The sequence below is a fragment of the Coffea arabica genome, chromosome 9c (genome assembly GCF_036785885.1).
Source record: "Coffea arabica cultivar ET-39 chromosome 9c, Coffea Arabica ET-39 HiFi, whole genome shotgun sequence".
Taxonomy (NCBI): domain Eukaryota; kingdom Viridiplantae; phylum Streptophyta; class Magnoliopsida; order Gentianales; family Rubiaceae; genus Coffea; species Coffea arabica.
Genome location: NC_092326.1, coordinates 148,125 through 173,267, shown reverse-complemented (window position 1 = coordinate 173,267; position 25,143 = coordinate 148,125). Strand labels below are relative to the sequence as shown.

General features: G+C 35.9%; 2 protein-coding genes across 10 annotated transcripts; one reads left to right on the top strand and one right to left on the bottom strand.

The window, feature by feature from the left end:
• Positions 1 to 10,386: 10,386 nt before the first annotated feature.
• Positions 10,387 to 12,476, bottom strand: LOC113708476 (senescence-specific cysteine protease SAG39-like). The gene is made up of 2 exons (XM_072064191.1): positions 12,030 to 12,476; positions 10,387 to 11,093 (listed from the first exon to the last, which is right to left on the bottom strand). The coding sequence occupies exons 1-2, from the start codon at positions 12,460 to 12,462 to the stop codon at positions 10,516 to 10,518; spliced, it is 1,011 nt and encodes a 336-aa protein (XP_071920292.1). The 5' UTR covers positions 12,463 to 12,476; the 3' UTR covers positions 10,387 to 10,515.
• Positions 12,477 to 17,503: 5,027 nt separating this feature from the next.
• On the top strand, positions 17,504 to 24,008 carry LOC113707837 (pentatricopeptide repeat-containing protein At4g18975, chloroplastic). 9 transcript variants are annotated; one of them, XM_072065061.1, is made up of 11 exons: positions 17,556 to 17,656; positions 18,925 to 19,051; positions 19,119 to 19,387; positions 20,092 to 20,165; positions 21,025 to 21,275; positions 21,352 to 21,453; positions 21,573 to 21,640; positions 21,806 to 21,914; positions 22,112 to 22,255; positions 23,101 to 23,313; positions 23,456 to 24,008. In XM_072065061.1, the coding sequence occupies exons 5-11, from the start codon at positions 21,210 to 21,212 to the stop codon at positions 23,645 to 23,647; spliced, it is 894 nt and encodes a 297-aa protein (XP_071921162.1). In that variant the 5' UTR covers positions 17,556 to 17,656; positions 18,925 to 19,051; positions 19,119 to 19,387; positions 20,092 to 20,165; positions 21,025 to 21,209; the 3' UTR covers positions 23,648 to 24,008. The 9 variants fall into 9 exon arrangements, with proteins under 9 accessions (XP_027085976.1, XP_027085974.1, XP_027085977.1 ...); XM_072065060.1 differs by having other exon boundaries at positions 18,925 to 19,387; XM_027230175.2 differs by lacking the exons at positions 18,925 to 19,051; positions 19,119 to 19,387 and having other exon boundaries at positions 17,504 to 17,656; positions 21,421 to 21,453.
• The last annotated feature ends 1,135 nt before the right edge of the window (positions 24,009 to 25,143 follow it).

The window sequence follows — 25,143 nt, the reverse complement described above, 5'->3', positions numbered from 1 at the left end:
GGTTTTAATTGATCCGGGTGCAACGCACTCTTTTGTAAACCCTGATTTCATGAGTGGAATAGACTTGAAGCCAATTAAGTTACCATATGACTTGGAGGTTAAAACACCCACTGGGGACAAAAGTCTAATTGCTAATATGGTGTATAAGAATAGTGAAATTTGCGTGAGGGAAAGAAAATTGCTGGCCGATTTGATAGGCTTAGCGATTAAAGGATATGATGTGATCCTAGGGATGGATTGGTTAGCCCGTTATAATGCCCAACTGAATTGTAGGACGAAAATTGTAGAATTGTGTATTCCAGGGGAAGCGACCTTGAAATTGGATGTGAGGGGTAAGTTAGCCTCGTCTGCACTTATTTCGGGAATTCGGGCTAGAAAGTTGTTAAGTAAAGGAGCTCAAGGGTATTTGGCTTTTCTTATTAATACCCCTAACGATAAGGTGAATCTGGAGGACACACCGGTAGTAAAAGAATTTTCTGATGTTTTTCCTCAAGAATTGGAGTCTCTACCTCCGGAACGGGAAATAACTTTTAAAATTGATTTAGCTCCGGGAACAGCACCTATATCAAGGACACCATACAGGATGGCTCCGGCTGAGTTGAAAGAGTTGAAGTTACAATTACAGGATTTGTTGGAACGGGGTTTTATACGAGAGAGTGATTCTCCGTGGGGAGCCCCAGTTTTGTTTGTAAAGAAGAAAGATGGGAGTTTGAGGTTATGTATAGATTATCGAGGTTTAAATGATATTACGGTTAAGAATAAATACCCACTACCCCACATTGATGAACTATTTGACCAACTGCAAGGGGCGGTAGTGTTTTCAAAGTTGGATCTAAGGCAAGGTTACTATCAATTGAGGATTTTGGAGAAGGACATACCTAAGACTGCTTTTAACTCGAGGTATGGGCACTTCGAGTTTGCAGTAATGCCTTTTGGGTTAACCAATGCACCTGCCGCTTTCATGGATTTAATGCATAGGGTTTTTAAGCCTTACTTGGATCAATTTGTGGTGATCTTCATTGATGACATTTTGGTGTATTCTAAGAATGTGAAAGATCATGAGAAACATTTGAGAATGGTTTTACAAATCTTGAGGGAACATCAGCTATATGCTAAGTTTAGCAAGTGTGAATTCTGGCTAAAGGAAGTGACTTTCCTAGGGCATATAATTTCTAAGGATGGGATTAAAGTGGATCCAGCTAAAGTGGAAGCTGTTTCGAAATGGAAACGACCGGAAAATCCAACGGAAGTTCGGAGTTTTATAGGATTGGCAGGGTATTACCGGAGATTCATCCAGGATTTTTCGAAAATCGCTGGACCTATGACTGAGTTGACCAAGAAAAATGGAAAGTTTATTTGGAGTTCTAAGTGTGAAGGAAGTTTTCAGGAGTTGAAAAGACGGTTGACTAGAGCGCCTGTTCTAACTCTACCAAATGGACATGATAGTTTTGTGGTTTACACAGATGCATCTAAGGAAGGTTTGGGATGTGTTTTGATGCAAAATGATAAAGTGATAGCTTATGCCTCTAGAAAATTGAAGCCGCATGAAGGAAACTATCCGACCCATGATTTGGAGTTAGCGGCTGTGGTCTTTGCTTTGAAGAAATGGAGACACTATTTATACGGAGTGACATTTGAGGTTTTTACAGATCACAAAAGCCTTAAGTACTTATTTTCTCAGAAGGAACTGAATTTGAGGCAACGTAGATGGATGGAATTTCTGGAAGATTATGACTGCATTATTAAGTACCATCCTGGGAAGGCCAATGTAGTGGCCGATGCTTTGAGCCGTCAGGTACAAATGGCTGGATTGATGGTTAAGGAATTTCGATTGTTGGAGGAAGTTAGCTATTGGAATCCTCGATTAGAACCAAGGAAAGTGATTTTGGGGAATATTGTGATAACCTCCATTTTATTGGGACGTATTAAGGAATCTCAGGAAAAAGACCCTGAAATGCAAAAGTTGGTGGAGAAAGTCAAGATGGGAGACCAGACCGATTTCACTTTGGGATCAGATGGAATATTAAGATTTCGAAATCGGGTGGTTATGCCAAAGGATGAAGGGCTTAGAAAAGAAATTTTGGAAGAGGCACACCGATCAAAGTTTACAGTACATCCAGGAGGGAATAAAATGTATCAAGACTTGAAGAGTCTATATTGGTGGAAAAATATGAAGAAGGAAATTGCCCAATTTGTTCAGACATGCTTGGTTTGTCAACAGGTTAAAACCGAACATCAGAAACCATCTGGGCTTTTGCAACCTCTAGAAATACCTGAGTGGAAATGGGAAAATATTACCATGGATTTTGTATCAGACTTACCAAGGACACAGAGAGGCCATGATGCCATTTGGGTGATAGTAGATAGATTGACTAAATCGGCTCATTTTCTGCCGATTAATATGAAATATCCATTGGAGAAGTTGGCCAGAATGTACTTGGATGAGATCATCAGACTACATGGTATACCTGTGAGTATTGTGTCGGATAGGGATCCAAGATTTGTTTCGAGGTTTTGGCAAAAGATGCAAGAAGTGTTGGGGACTAAGTTGAACTTTAGTACCACCTATCATCCCCAGACTGATGGACAATCTGAAAGAACAATTCAAACTCTTGAGGACATGTTGAGGACTTGTGTACCGGACTTTGGAGAGAATTGGAGTAAGTTCTTGACTTTAGTGGAATTTGCCTATAACAATAGTTTCCACTCTTCTATTCAAATGGCTCCGTATGAGGTACTTTATGGTCGGAAGTGTAGATCCCCAATTTGTTGGGATGAAGTAGGCGAACGGAAAATCTTAGACACGACTACTGTATCTTGGATCGAGGAGGCTAATGAAAAGGTGAAATTGGTACGGCAAAGAATTCAAACCGCTCAGAGTAGACAAAAAAGTTATGCCGACAATCGGAGGAAGGATTTGGAGTTCACTGTTGGAGATATGGTATTTCTCAAGATTACGCCGTTAAAAGCAAGTTTGATGTCCGGAAAAGGGAAGAAACTACAACCAAGGTTTGTAGGGCCTTATAAGATTATTCAGCGAGTTGGGAATGTAGCCTATAAGCTGGAATTACCACCGAGTTTATCTCGTATCCATAACGTGTTTCATGTGTCCATGCTTAAGAAGTATCATCCAGACCCCTCTCATGTTTTACAACCGGAGAATATTGAGATTGATGAAACCCTGACCTATGAGGAGAGACCGGTAAAACTTCTGGATCGAAAGGTGAAGGAATTGAGGAACAAGCAGATACCACTAGTGAAAGTTTTATGGAAGAACCATGGAGTAGAGGAAGCAACATGGGAAGTTGAAGAGACAATCAGGGAGAAGTATCCAGACTTGTTCATCGATCAAGGTAAATTTCGAGGACGAAATTTTCTTAAGGGGGAGAGGATGTGAGGACTCGTAAAAACTATTATTTTATGCCTAATTTATGGCTTAATAAATTATTTAATTGGATTTTATTTCCAAGGAATATTTTCTAGTCCTGTTAGACCTATATAAGTGGTAGTATATCTTCGTTATATTTTTAATATGATTCGTTTCGAAAATTAATTTCCTAGAGCGCGTTTAGTAAAAATAGTGAATAGTACTTGGAGATTTTTATCCGCGTAGTAGCACAATAAACTTGGAATATTGGAGACTTGTACTAGGGTCCTAAAATAGGTAATTTTATGAATAAATATTCAAGTGATAGTTAGTAGTGCAATCGTTATAAGAATTTTTCGAAAGTTTCGCGTTATAGCGGTAAAACTGACGGTACGCGTTTTCACACGCGCGACTTCATTTGAGGGACTTTAGACCCTTATTTCGGGACAATTAAGAGTGAATAATATTTACATGAATATATATGCTTTGGAGGTTTAGTGCACTAGTGAACCAAACGCGCGAGAAAATCGAGCCGTAATCGCACCAAACGGCCCCTAATGAGAGTTGACTTTTGGGTGAATTACCACCACTTATTTCACCTTCTCTTGGAAGCTAAAGGAAGTCAGATTTCCCTCCATTTTCTCTCTCCTCACAGCCGACCAAACTCCCTCCTCTCTCTAACACAATTGCTTCAAAAATTTGCTCACTAATCTCACTCAAAACCACCCCAAATCATCTCCAAATTTAACCAAACTTGCACCACACCTAACTTGACACTTGAGGATCATCTTGAGCTGCAAACAAGGGCTGGAAATCACGGTTTCTTGGAGCTTTAAGAGGGCCGAAAATTCTGACCTTGCAAACCAAAGGAGTACGTAATGATCAACCCTTGGATTCTTATCTTTTGGAGATTATATGGCAAGATTAAGCTCATGCATGCACTTAGTTACTTGATTATGGTGTAAAAATGTGATTGTGGGCTCTTGGAATTCCCACACTTGGGTTGTTGTTGCTGATTTGATGATTGATGGTGATTATATTGTTGGTTTAGTGGTTATAATGATGCATTAGTGGTGAGTAATTAGTAGGAACTTCATTGGGTGTAAGAAGCTAAAATTTCCGATCTTGCCCCTGCCATGTTCGGCCATTTCCAGGCCAATTTTTAATGGTTTAATTGCTTGAATTGGATGTTTGTAGGATGTATTAGATGTGTGAAAAATTTCATTTAAAAATAATGAGGTTTGAATGGGCAAATGAATTTTTTTTAGAAACCAGCAAATCTGGAAAACTGATTCGCGTATGCTCTGACCAGCAGTAGTATTTTGGCTATAACTCTGTCCTCGGATGTCGAAATCATGTGCCGTCAGTGGCGTTTGAAACTAAACATTCCTAGCTTTAATTTGGTATATAATTTACGTTCTGATTCTTTGTGAGCAAGCCGAACGAAATGTTTTAAGTTCGCTGTCCTGTTACTCTGTTCATCTGGAATGAGGTGTTCAGGCAGCAACTTGATGCCGAATTTGAACCAGATGGGTGCCGAATTTGGAAACGATTTCTTCTGTGATATTTTAACTCTATGAATGTATTTTCCAACGGCGTAAGCCATGCTCGATTTCGAGCTATAATGACTGAGTTGTGACTGAAACAAGTGGACTGCTCTGTTTTGGAAAACCCTAATGTTTGGACTGGTTTGGAACCAAATCTTGGAGTGAACTTGTTAGTTGATGTTTTTGATATTAAACACTTACCAAAGATATTATGGGTGTATCTTAGACCCTTATTTTACAAATGAACCATGGTTGGATAACTTTCTTGGTTAAACGATTGGAAATTTGGAAAATGAAAGTCAAAGGCAGATTACCTTAGGATTTTTCTTGAACTTTGGTTGGCTAATTAACTACCTTGCCGAAGGTATTTTTCCCCGAAATTCGATATAGGGATACTTTCCATATAGTATTGAAATACTGCCAATTTTGGTGCCAATTCAAGTTCGTTTCGATACCCAATTGAATTACTAAAGTTAGAGGTTCAAATCTGGAAAATTCTCATCCAATCTTGAATTTGCTCAACTTCGGGCTACCGTATCTCGGTGCTCGAAACTCCGATTCTTGATCCGCTTGTTTTTTCATACACTTCACTTGCAACACTAATTGAGCTGAAAATTTCAGAGGCCGGTTTGCAACGTGTGAATCGTGCCGAATCTCCAAAGTTGGCCGAAATCCAACTTAATTCTGCCATGAAAACCAACCCTGCGTCTTCAAGCCCATTTTTGACCACTTTTCACTTCGATTCATGGAAAAGTGTCTTCTAGGAACTTATAGTACTCTCTCAGAGGATTCCAACGGCATAAATTTTTCCAATTCTCGACTTATACCGAGCGAGTTACGATTTTTCAAAGATTTAGGATAAAACTGGAATTCTCACATTTCAAGGCAAAGGAGTTTTTCCAAAACTCTTAATTCTCGTAGTATTATTCAAACGTTTTGCCCTCGATTTTCATGATAAAAACTCAAATAATATTGTACCTAATAAAAGGCAAGTTGAACCTCGATTTACGTGTAATTGAGGTTCCTTTTTGCAAAATAATTCTTAGATTGTACTAGTGTACAATCTTCCTTGATAAGTGGGTTAATTATGTGATTATCCACTATTAAATTGCCAGGCGCGCAAGGAGACCTTCAAGAGGATCTCACCGTGGACACTTGAACTTTCGGAAAATAATTCTTATTGAATTGCTCGGTGAGTGTCAAGTGTGTGAATTTTGATACTTGCTTATTTGTGGGATTTGTTGAAAGTTTTAAAAATAAGGGCGGGTGCGTACTTTATCGCACTCGTTCTGATTTCAAATGAATGAATGAAATGTATTGAATGAATGAATGAAATGAAATGTTATGTCATGAATGCTTATGTCGTTGGAGTGAACCTCCTCGACTTTCAAATGAATGGGGGACGCCCAAACTCATAGGCCGTCCTTAGACTCGAGCCAGCAATGGGCTTGGTCGGGGATTTGGACGAGCCATGAGATACAAATAAGCTCGACCTAATAAGAGGTCTTGCTTGGCATACTCGTTGAGTATCGCCCAATATTGGCCATTGTGGGCCCTTGGGGTGTACGGTGGACGGAGGGAAGTAAGTGGTGATCTACGGAAATGGAAATACCGACCCGGTTGACAGGAGGGTCAATGCGGGAAGGTATACGAATGACAACGGCAGATCAAGTGGAACTTAGCTCCTGAGAGCTACTATATCCTTGAATTGTTTCTGATTACTTTTCCTGTTTGAATAATTGATTATTGAAAAGACGTGGTTTTATTTATTAAATTGGGTTTGTTATTTGACTAAGTGCTTGCATGTGTGTTTTTGGCCTCACGAGCGTTTCGCTCACCCTATAGTTTTGTTTTCCTTAACAGGACCGACTCTTGGAGAAATATGGAGAAATTATCCGTTGTAATTTTGTTAAGACTCCTGTTATGTATTTTGACTAGGCCCTGGTTTGGGTTGTACTTTTGAAAATTGTAAACTTGAAAAGTTTGGGCCCTGATGTGTACTTTGAATTTAAGTCGTTTCATGATTACCCGATGTACTGGATATACATTAAGTGACTTATTAAGCTTGAACGCTTCCGCATTATTGTATTCATGTTGCTCTCGTCGAAGTGTTTAGTTCGATTTTAAATTGAATGGATTTGCTCGAGTCCTGGCGTGAGCTGGGCAGGCGTCCGCGGATACCCTTTGGTCCGCCTTAGGGAGATGTGGGGCGCCACAGCTTGGGTGCCGGCTGCTCTAGTGAGGAAGAGAGAGAGAGTCGGTTATGCTTTAGCTTCCAAGAGAAGCTTAATTTGTGTGGTGTAAAATGGAGCAAAAGTCAACTCTCAATAGCGAGTGTACGCGCGCGATTCGGGCTCGATTCCTTTCGAGTTTATTTCACTAGTGCACTAAACCTCTAATGCACTTATATTTATATAAATATTATTCACTTTTAATTGTCCCAAAATAATGGTCTAAAGTCCCTCAATTAATCGCGCGGGTAAAAACGCGTATTTCCAATTTAGGCGCGATGAAGTGAAACTTTCGGGAAATTCTTATAACGATCGTACCACTAACTATCACTTGAGTATTTAAACCTAAATTTACCTATTTTAAGACCATTGTACATGTCTCCAATTTTTCGAGATTATTGTACTCCCAATTGGCTAAAATTTTCAAACACGTTTTCACTATTTTTATTAATCGAGCTTCTAAAAATTAATTTTTGATACGAGTCACTTTAAAAATATAATGGAGCCATAGATCAATGTAATTAGGTCTTAAGAGGTTAGAAAATAATATTCGGAATAAATGACCAAGTAAATAATTAAATGAGTTAGAATTTGGAGTTAAAATAGATAAATTTGTGAGTCTTTACATGAGTCGAGTATTAATTCCTCAATTAACCTTTCTTAATCTACCATTGATCATTCTTAACTCTCCAATATTAATACACTCCCGATTCAAGTATAGCCTCGAAAGACGTGCACTCATTGTTCCGAATTAAATGAATTTCGAAAAGTGAATTTTCCAACAAAACGCTTTAGAAAATATAAATGAGGCGTTGTTCCATATAAATGGATTTCAAATGGTCGAAATAAATAATTCGGAGAAAATGAGTAAATAAATATTTAAGTAAACTTGTAATATTCAATAACTAAAAAAAAAAATTTTTTGAAGTCCTCACACTTCCTTGTTTGGCAAAGTTGGCTTTTGAACTCACCAAGAGTTGTTCTCCAAGTTTCCACACACTTCTTGGTCAGATACAACTGAAATTCTGAGTTGTAGATGAGTTGGAAAGATTGTGTGACTGCAAAACAAGTTGCAGAGCAAGTTGAGGCTGAAATGATGAATACGCAACCTCGAATACTCGACCTTAGGTCGCGTATTGCACCCCACGTTTTCCTCTTTGCAGGTTTGCTCAATTCTGGACATATTTCATCTTTGCTCTATTTTTTGTCCAATTTCAATTGATATTTTCTTCATGATGGAGGCTGAACTAGTTCTTGCGTAAAACATGAAAATTGTAGCCATTTGAATTAGATTTCCAATGCATTAAGAATCATCCAATTTCTGTGGTCCAATAAATGACCAAAAACCCTCAACTAGTTAGAACTCTGTTTCAGCTTTTGACCATAAAAATATACTTCTGTATTTTGACATTTTGACAATGAAAATGACTAAACTGGATTTCGATTCTTTATATCAAATGCAGATCTATCTCTTAATTTCAAAATGGTACAAAAATCACATCAATCCGATACTTGTAACTCAAGATGTACCCAAAATATCACAAGGTGTCAAAGCTGTCTAATTTGCATTTTGCACTTCATGTCTTCTTTTATTATTTCAAACCATCATCAATCATCCAATTATCTTCTCAATTCACATCAATTGATGATTGAATCCTTAAACCTACAAAAACATGAAATTGGCACCATTAAAATCCATAGAAATACAATTTTTTGACACTTAAACCATAAAACGCATATTTTCACTAAAATCCTAGTTAATTAGCTAAAAAAGTAGTTAAAACACACCAAACTTACTAATAAAACACACTAAACATATGTAAAATATGCACTTATCACTCCAATTGGTGATTGATTCATTAAACCCTATAACAACATGAAGTTTCATTCACTTAAATCCATTAAAATACAACGTTTCTCACTTTAACCACAAAATGCAAAAGTCATTAGAAACCTAGTTATCTAGTTATTAAAATAACTAAAACACACAAATAACTAAGATATAAAACATGCAAAATAATCACTTATCAATCTACACAGCATAACTAATTTGACATCAAAGTTTTCTTTCTTAGTCTGAGGAAGATGGATGTACCATCCCAAGTTTTCGTTGGCCAAAAGCAGTGAAATTGTTGGCCTAATCAGTTGTTGCGTGAACACCATTGAGGGGGTTTGAGGAGAGGCTTTGAAGAGAGAAAACAAGATGTTACTGACAAAGCACAAAAAATAAACGTAAGAAATAAACTGGGGAAGGAGTTCAGTTTAGGGTTCTTGGTGAGTTTCATGGATATCTGGATTATTCATTGTTGAAGAGCTAGATTTTTTTCTTACTTTTCACTGGCTGAACTTTCATATAATGCGAAGCTTTAACATGGTACCCAGCAGCCTTGATGTTGGTAGTGGGTATAGTCAATAACTCAGTCAGTCAGGCATGCATTTGGGAAGAGAGTGGCGCCGTAAAGGGCACGGCGGGCTGAGATAAAGAAGGTAGGACGCAGACCGGAGATGGGCAAAGTTGTTCTCAAGTGAAAAAAGTTGGTCTGGAAGTTAATATTTGCTCTGACAAAATTATTGCCCTTTATGAAATTGTTTCAAGAATCTCATTTGCAATCTCAATTTTGTTTTTACGCAATCACATTGAGTTTGAGGGGAGGAGGTATTCTTAGGGCTTATCCTCACTTGATTTTTTTCACCTGATAATAAATTCGTAATTTGGATAACCAGTTGTATAATATTCTTTCTCACTCAAGCATGTAGATTTTAGATTTTTTTAATAGAAAATATAATAGTTTTTGCACATTTTAATTAATTTCTATGATCACTTTCCACAAGTTAGCTTATTGCAAAATCTCAAACAAACAAGAATAATGCCATAGTAAACATAGAAGTTAGATGTTTGATTAGAATTAAAACCCCTTAATGGTTTAATGCATATATTGTTTTCACGACAAATGATTCTTTTTTTTTTTTGTACGTATGCAGGACTTCTTACCTTCAATTTCTCTGTCTTTTCCATCCAACCCAATCCTCCCCAAATGATTCTATATAATATGCTTTTAGTGTGCAATTCCTCATATTCCTAGGTATATGTGCTTTTATATACTACTTGTATATTTGGATTGCATCGTCTTTTACACTAGATTACTTTTCTATTAAGAAGTGTAACTAAAGAGTGATACTAGTAGGGAAGGAGTAGAGTAAATTTATAATATTAAGTTTAAATTTTTCTAAAAGAAAAAAATAAAAGACCAAACCGGATAATTCATTCATTCTTTTCTTTTTTGTGCTATAAAAGGTTAAAAGTACGAACAGTACAATTAGTTCTTCAAAATTCCCTTTAACTTTGAAATGCTTATGCACAGCAAAGGAATCACAGAGTGGGATAGATGGGTTCTATGGCAATCCCACACATTCCTTCTTTGGCAGCAATATCCCTTTCCATCCTCATGTATCCATCCTCTCCCCATCCTTTACCCCATGAATTCTTGATCCTCCAATACTTCAATGTGGAATTACTGGTACCATAACCAACCAATGTTACACCATGATCTATGTCAGTTCCACATTCACCCGTGAAAACACCACCTGCATAGAACTGGAAATCTGCACCTGAAGCATCAACCATTACGGCCACTGGTTGGTCAGTTAATGCTTGTAAAAGTGCCTTCTCATTGTCTGCTGGGACGTAGTTGTAGCCACTGATCTTGGCCACTGGTTCTTTTTCCTTGTTGGTGTCACAAGTGCCTTTATTATCTTTGGGAGGGTAGTTGCTTTCAGTCGTAAGTCCATGTTGTTTGATGAACTCAAAGGCATCTTCTGTGGAGCCTTGATAACAATCAAGACCAGTGCTGCAGTCCACAATTTCTTGATTTGACAGCGTGTATAGCTTTCCTGTTTTGATCTTGATTAGGGCTTCCACAGCATCAACAGCAGGAATTGTCCAAGCACCTGGGTAATTTGGTTGTGTGCATCATAAATTAGAGAATTCTAACAGTCATGATTTGTGTTAATTAAACAACTGGAAAAAAAAAAAAAAAGAAAGAAAAACCTCTGTCCAAATGATTTCTTTTTGTTTTTCATTTTAAGAAAATGCTATATCTTTCCCTCTCTTTCCCCTGTAAGGTTTGAAATCTTCCCTTTGAACAAAAAAAAAGAAAAAAAATCCGACTCTCTGATTCTATGCAGGATTGACCTTAGTTGTACACCTTATCTACCTACCATAATATAACTAAAAATGTAAACGAAAATGATAATTAGGTCCGACCTTTGGTCATAATTGGCTGAGGAAAGATGGCAGTCTAATTTAAAAGCTCTTATTGTAGATAAGTTTTAAGACTCTTCAATACATGCAACTAGAGTGCCAGAGTCTCTTTAATGTGAAGTTTATTATAAAATTTTCTCAAATGATTGTGTGAGAGCAAGGCCTTAATCACATCCAAATCCAGTGAGACAGTTTAAGGAATGGAATCTCATCCAGAAATCCATTATAAACATCACTAGCCTTTTAAAGGGAGTAGCGGTGTGCCATAAAAGACCAAGGACAACAAATTATATTCTTGAATACAAAAGCAAAGTCGATAGTACTCTTGCAAACACAATAATATCTTCCTGAAATCAGGATACGCTACAGATCTAAACAAAATTCAGATGAACAAAGAAGTCCTTCTGGTTTCTTGAACAGGCCAATTTTTGGAGTTTTCTCTTTACATCTTTTTCAAATTTTTTGTCTTCGTCAAACTTTTGTGATTCTATGGGATAATTTTCAACAACAGCCTTAGTATTATGCATTTCTATTTTCGAAAGATAACATAAATTAATATGTTCATTTGACTAAAATTGACAAATGTACCAATGGTAGTGGGATGGTGGGATATCCTAACTTACCACATGACACTTCGCGGATTGGTGCAACAGCTCCCTTTCTCCTCCAATCCAAGCTAGGGGGAATTGCAGTGACAATTTTATCATACTCAGAAGAAGACAGGATTGCTGTTGACTTGTCCTTGGAGGGGCTTCTGTGCCCAATATGAGCTGCTTTGAACTCTTCATTGGTCAAATCCGCAAATTGATTGGCACTTAGCTTATATGGTTTGTTACCTGCTCTATTAACCAAGTCAATGTACTCCACATTGGCCTTGAATATTTGGTAACGCTTTTCCTTCTCTGCAGTGTCCTTGTATTGACGCCCATAACCAGCCATCCAATGCTCATGTCTTTCAATCATTGAAACGTCACTGATTACCCGAGACCTGGCCTGGAAAACCATCCACTGAATCAGAAGAATAGAGAAGAATTGCTTCACAGATTTTGATGCCATTATGCTAAAAAAAAGTTACTAGAAAGACTTACTTGATTTAGTAGTACAATCACATGAAATCATGTCACTTATATAGGTTTGAAGGGTTAAAATTTTAAACTTCTTAAAATTATGATAGTGCCTAATATGAATGTTGTTTTCCTACTTTCCGTGAATGGCAAAGTAATGTCCTTCTCTATTTTGTTTCAGTTTGTAGCTTATGAATGTCATCTTGTAGAATTTCTTTATCTAGTTTCATGAGGTTTTCGGAATGAGCTTCTTGAAAGTGACCAATTTGATAAATTTCTTTGCTCAATAACCATTACCATTTAGAAATGTCAATGAAGACATTTGTATGATTACAATCTGGTAGTCAATTTTTTGCTGTTTACAAGAACATTCAGTTTCATGATCGTGGTTTTGGTCGTGAGCATAGTGAAGCCTAGAGATAATAGAGAGAGAGAGACTAAAATTGGAATCACACATTCTAACTTTTGTGTTTAACTACAGCTCATGAAGGTTCAAACTTTGAGTATAATGCGTTTGAAATGGAGAATTATCTGCGAAATTGAGTTTTAGTTGTCGTGTTATGAGTTTCTAGACTAATTCGCCGGTTAGTTTCAATAGTGATTTTGGAAGAGATTTTGGAGATTTTTAACGTATCACTTTCTTGATAACAATTTGTTATTTAATAAAAATGATGTCTAGCAAAATTTACTTTCACGATATCCTTATTTTGGGTTTGAATTCCCAATCTACAATTTAAAAATGAATACTAAATCTCTTATAATGGTCAATTTGTCTTTGACAATCATATGAATAACATTCTTTATTATATTAATTTGTAAAACACTAGTGAGGCAAATATCTAATTCTGAAAAGGATTTTTTTTTTAATTTTAAAATTCTCAAACAGTGAATATAGAACTTTCTGCAGATCTCTGTCCTAGATCCATTTGTTTTAATCTCCAGAGTCATGATCCCTCCTAAGAGATCAATCTGAAATTAGAGCACGATTGCAAGCATACATTTTGGTAACTAAGCTGTCTTGATCAACTTAAATTGCTTAAAATATGTGTATCGATGATCATGGAACTTTTTTTTTTTTTCTGGTAACATCTAAAAGGCTTCCAAGGAGTCAAGGAAGACAACCAAAAGTTTGCACATCCCATCTAAATATTAGCAAAATAAATTCGGTAGGCCAATAAATTGTGGTTACTTGAGCTTGGGCTAATGAGGGTTTAGATTTTGGATAGTTTCTTTCCTATCATCAAATGGGTGAGTATTGTGCGCTACCCGTGGTGAGCCATTGGACTTGGGGACCGCATTTACCTTTCACATTTTTACAAGTATTTTAATTTGGTACATTAGCACGTTTTTTTTTTCTTATAGGGATAATTTCAAAAACCTCCCTTGAGGTTTTTGACAATTTCACTCGGTTCCCCTTAGATTTAAGAAACTATACTTACCCCTTGATATAGTAAAATATCTATAATGCCCTCCACTTAGTAGACAATTTTAAATTTAAGACAATAAATTTTCAAAACCTAAAAAAAATCTATTTTCTGTCTCTTGTCTATTTTCTAATTAATATAACCGTTTTTTAGAGATAATTTCAGAAACCTCCTCTGAGGTTTTTGACAATTTCACTGAATTCCCTTGAGGTTTTCAATATTACAATTACCTCCCTTGATGAAAGACAATGACTATAATAACCTTCATAATTTTTTAAAAGACAAGCCATTGATAAAAAGGGAAAAGATAACAGAAAAAAGGAAAACAATTCTTCCTGACCAGGCCATATATTATGGCCAAACTATTTCAGTCGTGGCCATTAAAATTGTAACCTTCTATCACTTAATATACTAATCAAGGTAGATGTTTCCTTCCTTCGATCACTCAAATATGCTACTCCTTAAGGGTTTGGCCGTTTGAGTGGGAAAAAGGTAAGGATTGTGAGTTTTACGACTAATGGTTTAGTAGGCAACATATGCAAGAAACCTATAGAGAGGTAAAAATTGTGAAAGTAAGAATTACAGCGGTGGATTTTGGCATCTAAGACAAAGAGTTTGTTTGAAAGAAGAAAAATGATAAGAGTTTGAAAGTTTTGGTGGATGTAGAAAATCATGGGGATGAAAAATATCAAGACATTAGTTAAGTAATAAAGCTCATAATTTTGGTATTACACAAGTGTATTCTTGACTTTTAAAAAATTTTAATGATTATTCATACTAAGGAAATTTAGATGAGAGCAATTTTGGGCATTCATATACTTTTTTGGTCTTACATCTTCAAGTTGAAACCCAAGCCTATGTTCTAGGGGAGGTATGTATAATTTTCAAATCGTGAGGGGAGCTTTCTGAAATTACTAGAAACCTCAAGGGAGGTTTTTGAAATTATCCCCTCTTTTTATTATCTTTAGTTTTGTGGATATTAACAAATTGAAATTACAAAATCTATAAAGAGAGTAAATTATGTGTCAAACTAGAAGAAATGAAGAGACTCACAGTGATAGAGAAATAAATAATGAAATAGATGATTGAAATAAAAAGAAGAACTAAAGATGTGGAATTATTCATATTTTATTTGTTGTTAAGAAAAACTTTTATAAAATGTCAATAATTACATAATGATTTTTTTCATCGGATTAGAAATTTTTTATTATGATTTTATTATGGAAGTAGAATTTATTCTCTACTTTTAAGATATTAGTAATATTTTTAAGAACATCGGAGAGTTGTAATAGTGGTTCTAGGTCAAATTAGTTTGTATTGAAGAGATATTTGAGCATTGGTATTTAATTTAGGGGTATAAAATTAGTTGTGTGTTTTTTTAATCGTGATAAGTACTCATATGGTATATGTAATTTAGGATTTTTTGGATGGCTACTTGATTTTAGAACTTATACTTGGATGATTGTTAAGAATTTGGCTTATTGATTTATGCAAAGTGTGGAAGAAAATATTGATTTATGCAAAGTGTGGAAGAAAATGATTGAGTATATAATATTTTTGTTTCTTAGTTTCGTACAAATAGGCAATTTAGGATTCTTGAAAGAAACGCTAAGTTATTGGACCTACATTGTTACTAAATAATGAAAGTAGGAGAGAATATGTAATTTTTAAAACCTGATGGGAGCCCTTTGTAATTATGAGAAACCTCAAGGGAGGTTTGTGAAATTATCCCTTGATGCTTTCATCCTCGGCGTGGTCACAAGGAACTGATACCTTCGTCGTTCGTATTATAGGATTCGTAACATTTTTGGATAATTTGCAGTTGTAAAAATATGCATGATAATGGAATAGGAATTTGGTGAAAATTTGAAGTAAATTAAATATATATAAATTTGACTGCCTGTATTGAATCACACCGTTGGGAAAGTAACCGGTGAACTCTGATTTTGAGCATGGTGAATAAGTTGGACAAGTTTTCAGTTATGGTTATGTAGAATTTGAAGATTTTTACAGACTAATTTTGTTAGATTATAATACAGTCCATATTTGCCATCATGTCATCAAGTTAAATTCACCGTGAGATGGTGAAATAATTGTTTTTAATTCTTATATCTTAATAATTTCAATGATTTAATATATAAGCTGCTATCTCCATTAAAAGATACAAGTCCAAGGAATAATATTCTAAAGGAACCATAGAATTCTCCTATAATACAAGGTGCGTGTACAGGTGAAAACTAGTGAGTTGAGTTGAGGTCACCGCTAGATAAGCTCACATGCAAAATAAGAAGTGGCTCGGGCTATGAGCCCTAGTTTCACTCTGATGCTTAAGTCAGAAATTGTCAGGAGTTATATTGAGTGATTTAAGTTACCTATCTTTTCAAGTGAGTAAGGTGTTGATATTTATATTAGAAAAGATAGGTAGTAGACTGTTAATCTAATCTCGTAAAATAAGATATGACAGTGATATCAGTAGTAGGACTGAATCATAGAATGACTGATTGTCACATCAATCATATCAATCACCAGTCACATCATAGTGACGAGCCGAAACTTTTGATACCTCATGTAAATAAGCCATCCCTAGATTAATTCTCGGTGAGGGCCGATTAGGATCCTCTGGTCCAGGCTGACCGAGATGTTTTCTTAGTTAAGGTGACTGAGGCATTCATAGTAGACATGAGAACTTTCAAAAACTTGGACATGAAAAAGAAAAACATACAAGAATATCCGGGGCCATAGAATTTTTCTGTGATATAAGGTGGACTTGGAAAAAAAATGCTTGCAAAAACATGGATATGGAAAAGAACCAGAAGAAAAACATACAATACTCTATATCAAAGTACCATGGATATGGTGATTACATAAATGACAAAAAACATAAATTTTATCCAGTACCAAAAAAGAGAGTAAGAGACGAAACAATTACAGGATACTAATTAGACAATCAATAAATTTTATGAATAAAAAAGTTTTAATTGGCTTCAAATTATTCATTTTAGCAAGAACCCTTGTAGTCAAGCAAGCAGATTTTTTGACCCAAGTGCGTTTAGTCATTTTCCATTCTTTTGGATGTAGTATAAACTTACGTCTCATGATATACTATTCCAATCATGGAAATTGGTTATATTTTCATAGCATCCATATTTTCGTGCAACTTAACCCTTTTTTTTTTTTGAGAATTCAAATTATTTTATATATCTATAATTAGTTTACCTTTTCCTCGAAAAAAGGTCCTTATCTAAGCTAACTAGGGATCCCACGATCATTTGATCAATGTTCTTATTAATTAAGTTGGATCTTGAGAACCGTTGCCTCAAATTTGACAAGGGCTTTATATCAAATTAATTTTTTTTTTCAATGTAAAAACTTGTGATTGTTTGGGTAACAAAAGTAGAATGTGCGGTGACACTTCTGGTAAAAAATTTTTAACAAATTTTTTTCGAGATGCCAATTGAGTTTTTTGCAATCTTCGGGACACGCCCATCTGCGTCCCATTCTTCCGTACACAATAAAAATAGAAAAGACTAAAAAATAATTAGCTACAATATTAATCCAGAGATTAATTGAAAGGGATAACTTGATAAGAAAAATTAAAACTGGGGGTGGAAAAGAAATTAAGGTAAACCTTCAAGGACTTCGACGACAACCTTAAATCCTAACGCCATAATTAAAATCGTAAAACCCTTCGCAGAACCCTCTATTCTTATAGACCAGCAGGAAGAGCAGACCTGCCAGGCCGATTTGAGGACCTTCCTTCCGGTAAAATTCATTCTCAAGCCTTGTTCTTGTTTCATAGCCTTTCGGGCTTTTCTTTTTCTTTTATTTTTCTTTTTCCTCGGAATTTTGAATGTAATTGATTTGGGCCCTGAAAGCTGAATTTCATTTCCCTTGATTATGATCTATTTTGTATAGTTCTTTTAGTTGCCTGGCTTTTTTTTTTTTGGGTTCATTAGTTTTTTTTCTATGATCATCTTGATTTTGGATATTTTGATAATTTCGATTGTGATATTCTTACATGACATAAAAATATTACATTGTGATATTGAAGTAGAATGATTAATGTTTTCGCCATTTATCAAACAAATTAAGAGCATAAGATTGTGTTGGGAGGTAAAAATATGAATTAATAGATTGATGAGCTTGGAGCACCATCATTTTCTTTCATTCAGTATTACTAAGCATGATCAAGGTGGTTGTATCTAATGTGAGAGAGCAGGGGAATTGCTCCATTCTTGAATCAAGGTGTTTGTGGTGCGAGAAGGGAGGCCATCTGTGACGAGTATTTTGCGGCATTAAGTAGAGAAGCTTAAAAGTTAATTTGGAAGTTGAATGGTTGATGGTAAGTTAAAGAAAATCTTACTGGAGGAATTTGCTTGTATTTCTGCAGAAGTGTATTGTGGGGTCATAAGTGGCTACTTTTATGGTTGCAGTTTACAAACTTTGTCATTTTTTGTTGTAGGATGATACCCGTAATACTCATGGTGTAAATTTTGTTGCAGTTTTTATCAAAAGGTACCGTTGTAAGCTAGAGATCTATAGGTGGAGAAGGTTTTTGTGATACTGGATGTATTTGCTTGGACTTTTGTGGAAGTCCCATTTGGGAGTCGTAAGTGGCTAACTTTTGTCACTGTAGTTTACTAACTTTGTGATTGGTAACTGTAGGATGATAAGAGCAGTGCCTATGCATTTCATGTTTCCAGCTTTTTGTTCAATAGGTACTGATCTTATAGTTGTAACGGTAAAATTTGATGTCTTGGACGCCAGTAGTAAAAATGGTTTAGTATAGCATTTTGTTTGTTGCGCAGAATCTGTGCAGTATAGATCAGTTTCCAGTCCTCTTAAATGCCTGGAAGTTTTTTTTTTCTGGAGCATGCCTGGAAGTATTTTGAAGTTTTGTGTTTTCGAAAATGCTGCCGTTAATTCATTTAGTTATTTTTATTGAGCCTTTGATGTAGCTAGCTATTTATACTAGTTGTATGCATTGATTGGCAACCATATAAAGAGCTACTGTGCCTTGGTTAAATCAGCGGTGAAGTCACCCTAACAAACTTGTCTTGTGGGATGGAGAAAACCTCAAATCGGATAGGTGAAGAGAAATGTTGATGGGGCCTCTTCATACAACCCTGGAAATGCCGGAATGGGTGGAGTGATTAGGTATGAACATGACTGTTATTTATCAGGCTTTATGGCTAATCTGGATAAAAAAGCAATGTGGTGGCAGAATTTTGGGGGATGAACTACGGACACTCCATGGCATGGAATATGGGATACAAAAAGATTACTCTGGCGTTGGACTCACAAGTTGGGATACAATTGGTAGGTGAATCAATCACCTACCATTGGACTCACTTTATACAATTGGTAGGTGAATCAATCAGACACTGGATAAACCAAGTGTGGGAGTGTAAGATGGAGCATTGCAGGAGAGAAACGAATATGGCTGCTGATTGGTTAGCAAAGCAAAGTCTTAATAGTCAGCTAGGTTTACAAGTATGTCCGGAACCTTCTACTCATCTTAAGCAAATCCTGTTAGCTGATGCAATTTGGGTGGCATACCCACATCACGCAGGGGACCTATAGTCCTCCACTGGAGCACCAAAAAAAAAAAAGGGGAGAGGAGCTATTGTGAATAATTGAACTGCATCATCTTGACTTAAACAGAAAAGGAAAAATGTTCGATCTCCTGTCTTGAATCAAAAACTACTGAAGATGCTCTCTTTGGCTGCTTGTCCTCCTGTCCCTCTTCTTCGTCCATCTCCTCTAATTTTCATCTTGTTATGCAAATTGTGAATCTTCTCCTTTGTCTCCTTTTACTTTTCCGTTCTACCTTTCTGAGATATGCTGCTGCATGAGCTGGGAATCAGTTCTAAATCTCTGCAGTTGGTTATAAGTTTTCTGACATTAATTGTTGCATTTAGTGTCCAAATAATGGTGAGTTTTCTGAATTTTATGGCCAAAATGCTGGAAATGGTTATTCAGAAATTGTTGAATGACTTTGTAGTTATGTGACTATTTGTGATGGAACTTTATGTGCTGCTGGAACATTTACCAGTACTATACTTTAGATTCTGGTTATTGCCAAAGGTAATGACAAAGATGGGGCAGACACATGGGTGGTGGATAGGGGGAACACGTGGACATGGATAGGGGGGACGCTAAAAACAGAGTATTGATTTTTTCTTCAATTCCTGCAGTCTTTCCAGATAAACCTCCAATTGAAGCTCAAAAACTACAGGCTTTCAGCTTCTAGTAGGACTACTTGTTTGGCGTAAGTTGCAGTTCAATACTCTGCTCTTCGATCGTTCAATTTCTATGTACATTTTCATATATATTGTTGATTCTCAAAATTTTGTGCTATTATTTGCTTATAATGATGAAAATTTGGTGTTTTAAAGATGTGGGTTTTTCTATTTCTGCTGTGCGGATGAGGGTTTTGGGTGGGTTGGGTTGGTGGGAGATGGTTTAGGTATCATATATGTTGATGAATAACCATTTCCTAGGATAATGTTTTGCTTTGATTTTCACTTCAATAGTTTATTTGTTGATTAACTAGTAATGGGCAATTCTTGGGTTTTTTTTTTTTTTTTCCCTTTTTCGAGAATGCAAAACTTAAGATGAGAAAGTAAAAGTTGGGGTTGGCTTCCATGCATTTGTTTAGATATATATCCTGGAAACTATTGGATAATTTTTTTAACATCATTACTTAAGGAAAGTTTGTAGCTTTTAGATTTTTTGTTTTGGTTTTAATTGATTAAGAACAGTGAGCAGTTGAATAGCTATAAGAGATGGATATAAGTTCTTTGTCTTACCATATCATGATTGGTTTTAAAGATATATGACTATCTGTGTGAATGTTGGTTTACATTCCTCGCTACATAAATGAGGTTGTCGCAATACTATAGACATAGGGGGGTGTGAAATGGTTTGTTGCTAATGGTTTTATTGCATCAAGATATGAACTTGAATCAAGGCCTGTGGTCTAAGTGTAGTCAGTTTGCTTGCAGATTGTCTGTTGTTTGAGCTGTTTGTTGTTCATCAAGATATACATCTACTATTTGTTGCATACTTCCTTTTCAAGTCATTCTTCCTGAATTCTGAGTCTTTAACAAACAATTGTGCAATTTCAGGTTTAGTACTAAGCTTTCCATGAAGTATTGTCCACGCCCATTTGTGTTATAGATTCTGTTGAATAGGACTTCTTCTCAATGAGGGCATCTTGTTGAGACTGGAAGAATCAAGATTCCTCCCGGAGTGGCTCGTTTATGGTGTTTTTTCCTGCCATGAAATTGCTGGAAATTGGAAAAGCAGAATTATGAAGAGTCCCGTTTCTTGTACAATTCAAGTTCCTGTTCAGTTACCCTTACATAGGCCCAAGGAGGTTAGCTTTGAGCTTTGGGTTTCCTGCTTGATACTTTATTGTTCTATTTGCTGATATGAAAAACTTTTTTCCCCAGATGTGGAGCACCAGAGTGAATCCTCTCTTACATTTCAAATTCGTGAATTGTAGTTTCTTTTCTATGCAGGAGGTCTCAAGTGTAATTACCCGTGCTGAAAAGGTAAGCTAGATAGATTATGTTTATTGCTTATTTCATGAATGAACAAATGTAAGGGATATTTCTACTCAGTGCATATTAAATATTCAAGCTTCTATGTCTATGTCCTTTGTGGAGTGTAGGCAAGAAGAACCGTTGTCAATGACACAAATTCTCCTGAAGATGTATGTGAATATGGATCATTTGACAGGTAGCCGTATTGTTCCAATCAAATTAATTACTTTGTGTGGTTCTCTTTCATTGGTCCTTCTATGTTCAACACTTTGTTTTTTTCCTTCTGCTTGGATGTCAGTTCAGGCTTATGCTGCAGCTCATCTATATGAATGGAAGTTAAATCTCATTGTAACTTCATTAGCAGGAAATCCACAAAAATGGTCAGAAAGATGGGGAAGAAAGAACACCACTTGTGGCAGAAAAGAGATTCTGCTAGGTCTGGCCAGAAAGCACTAAATCTTGTTCGAAATGTATGTGTGGTTTTCTTTTGGTTGTTCTTAAATAGGTTATATCTTTCACTTTTTGAAGAGTTAAGTTCTTTGTTTTGCATGATTGAAGGATGAGGACCTATTGTTTTGTTCTAATGAAAAATTTTCCCTATAATACAGTGGTTTTCTGTGATTATTTGGCTTTGATTTCTATCTTAAGACAAAACTCAACTTGGCAGATTTCTGGACTTCCAAATGAAAAAGAGGCTGTGTATGGTGCACTGGATAAATGGATAGCTTGGGAGGCAGAGTTTCCTTTGATTGCTGCAGCTAAGGCGCTAAGAATCTTAAGGAAAAAGAGTCAATGGGTTAGAGTAATACAAGTACGGTGCTTGTAAAGTTTTTGGATATCTTTAGCTGCTGAACTTGCATGGTTGTGAGTGCTGACCTTGCTTTATGCAGCTCTGGTATTGAATGACATTTGCTTGCTAAGTCTAGGAAATCTCTCTCTCTCTCTCTCTCTCTCTCTCTCACTTACTCACTCACACACATACACACACATATGCAAGCATATGGCCATGGGCACAAACAAATATGTAGAGAGCTTGTCTTTGTCTTAACTCAAATGCAGACAATGAGAACAACTGCTATTAGTATTTTTTTCTTGGGATATTTTCAACATAAAGTTAATCTATACGTGGATTTTAGTCGAATTATGCTTAAGAATGAAATAGTAAGGTTTCCAAGATCTCTTTACTTCAATTGCATGTCCAAGAAACTTTCTTTTCAATATCATGGTATTAGCAATCATGTTTCCTTTTTCATCTGGAAATAGACATTGAAATGATGATGGAACTTTTTAGATGTCACTAAATTTAAGTATCGGGTGTTCCATATATGTATGATATGTATTATAAGTTTGTTTACAGAAATAATGAATTGCAAACACTTTGAGTGCTGGATTAGCTTTCTTTGTCTTTAGCTCTTGATGGGACTGAAACATGTTACATTTATAATGCGTTGAAGAATAATGAAATGGTTGAATAGCTTTTTTTTCTTAATTCACGCATACTGCATGCTTTTATGTGCAAAAATACAAAAATTGATGAAGTGGCCTATTGGTACTCTTGATTCGTTTTGTTCACTATGCAATGATGCCTATATCAGTATGTTGTTATGTGATTATTTAGATAGACGACCTGCATCTAACAAGATCTTTGTTACTCAGATTGCCAAGTGGATGCTTAGCAAAGGGCAAGGGACAACCATGACAACATATGACTCCCTTCTGTTGGCATTTGATATGGATTGCAGGATAGACGAAGCTGAAAGACTATGGAATATGATTTTGCACATTCATACCCGCTCCACCTCTAAGAAGTTATTTTCTAGGATGATATCCTTGTATGATCATCACAATATGCCAGACAAGGTTATTGAGGTAAACCCCTCTAGTGCCTTTCTTCCACTTTTGTTAAGGGGAACTGATTTCGTAACTTCTCCTTTTTGTCTTGCATTATGGTCTTTTTATGAAATTGTGCAAACTTAAGAACATTTCACAATCCTTGCATGCTAAATTTCAGGTATTCGCAGACATGGAAGAGTTGGGGGTCAAGCCAGATGAAGATTCTTTAAGAAAGATTGCGCGTGCATTTGGAACATTAGGTCAAGTAGACAAAAAGAAACTAGTTCTTGATCGCTACCAAGGTAAATGGAAGTATATCCACTTCAATGGAGAGCAGGTTAGGGTGAGAAGGATCCATTGTGATGAATAAGCTACTGAAAGAAGTGACCAATTAAATTTGAGACTAGTTCTGATGTTGGTACATGTTCTGCCCCAGTAGTTTACGCATCCCTTTTAGCAGTGTACATCGGCCATTGGCTAAATGATACTATGTTGATGACAAGGAATCTAGTGATTTGTCATGTTGTAGGTAAAAGCAGCAGTTGGTAGAATTGGATGAAATAGTTCGTTTTGTAGATTTTATTTTCTTTCATTCTAGAGCATTAGAGCATCTGTTGTGGTCTTGGACACGGCTGTGGATGGTTATTCGATACCATTCCTGGAAATTGGTGTTTATCTTGAAAATAGCAAGTGCAATTTCAATGGCTACGGGCGTGTGCCTCTTAAGAATCCTCTCTCAGTTTTTCCTTTAATTTGGTTATAATTGTCTTTTGATCTTAATTTGATACTGCTTTGTGTTTTCTTCCAAGGTAATATTTGTTATCTAATGTATAAGTACCCTTCATAATCAATGGACTTGAACATTTTGCATATGAGATGGATATGTTGATACAAATTCAGGGTTTAGGGCCAGAATCAGCTGTGTTATCATCATTTTAAGAGTTCTGTCATCTTAAGGATGTTTTAGTCTCATGTTGGATTGTAGGGTTTCTAATTACCCTTCTATTTATAGAGGATAGAGGATGAGTAAAATTCTATTCTGCTGTAAACGTATATCATTCCTTTTTTTTTTTCTGAACTCTGTGATGTGAAATGCTCTGTACTTGGAATTCGATATTTAATAATGTTTTCATCTTCAGCGTGGTCATAAAGAATTGATACCTTCGTCGTTCTTATTATGGGATTCATAACATTTTTGGATAATTTGCAGTTGTAAAAATATGCCTGTTAATGGAATATGGATTTGGTGAAAATTCTAAGTAAATTAAATATATATCAATTTGACTGCCTATATTGAATCACACCATTGGGAAAGTAATCAGTGAACTCTGATTTTGAGCATGGTGAATAAGTTGGACAGGTTTTTCAGTTATGTAGAATTTGAAGATTTTTACAGACTAATTTTGTTAGATTATAATACAGGCCATATTTGCCATCATGTCATCAAGTTAAATTCACCGTGAGATGGTGAAATAGTTGTTTTTAATTCTTAGATCTTAATAATTTCAATGATTTAATATATAAGCTGCTATCTACATTAAAGATACAAGTCCAAGGAATAATATTCTAAAGGAACCATAGAATTCTCCTATAATATAAGGTGCATGTACATGCGAGAACTAACGAGTTGAGTTGAGGTCACCGCTAGATAAGCTCACATGCAAAACAAGAAGTGGCTCGGGCTATGAGCCCTAGTTTCACTCCGATGCTTAAGTTAGAAGTTGTCAGGAGTTATATTGAGTGATTTAAGTTACCTATCTTTTCAAGTGAATAAGGTGCTGGTATTTATATTAGAAAAGATAGGTAGTAGGATGATAAGATGTACTGTTAGTTTAATCTCGTAGGATAAGACATGATAGCGATATC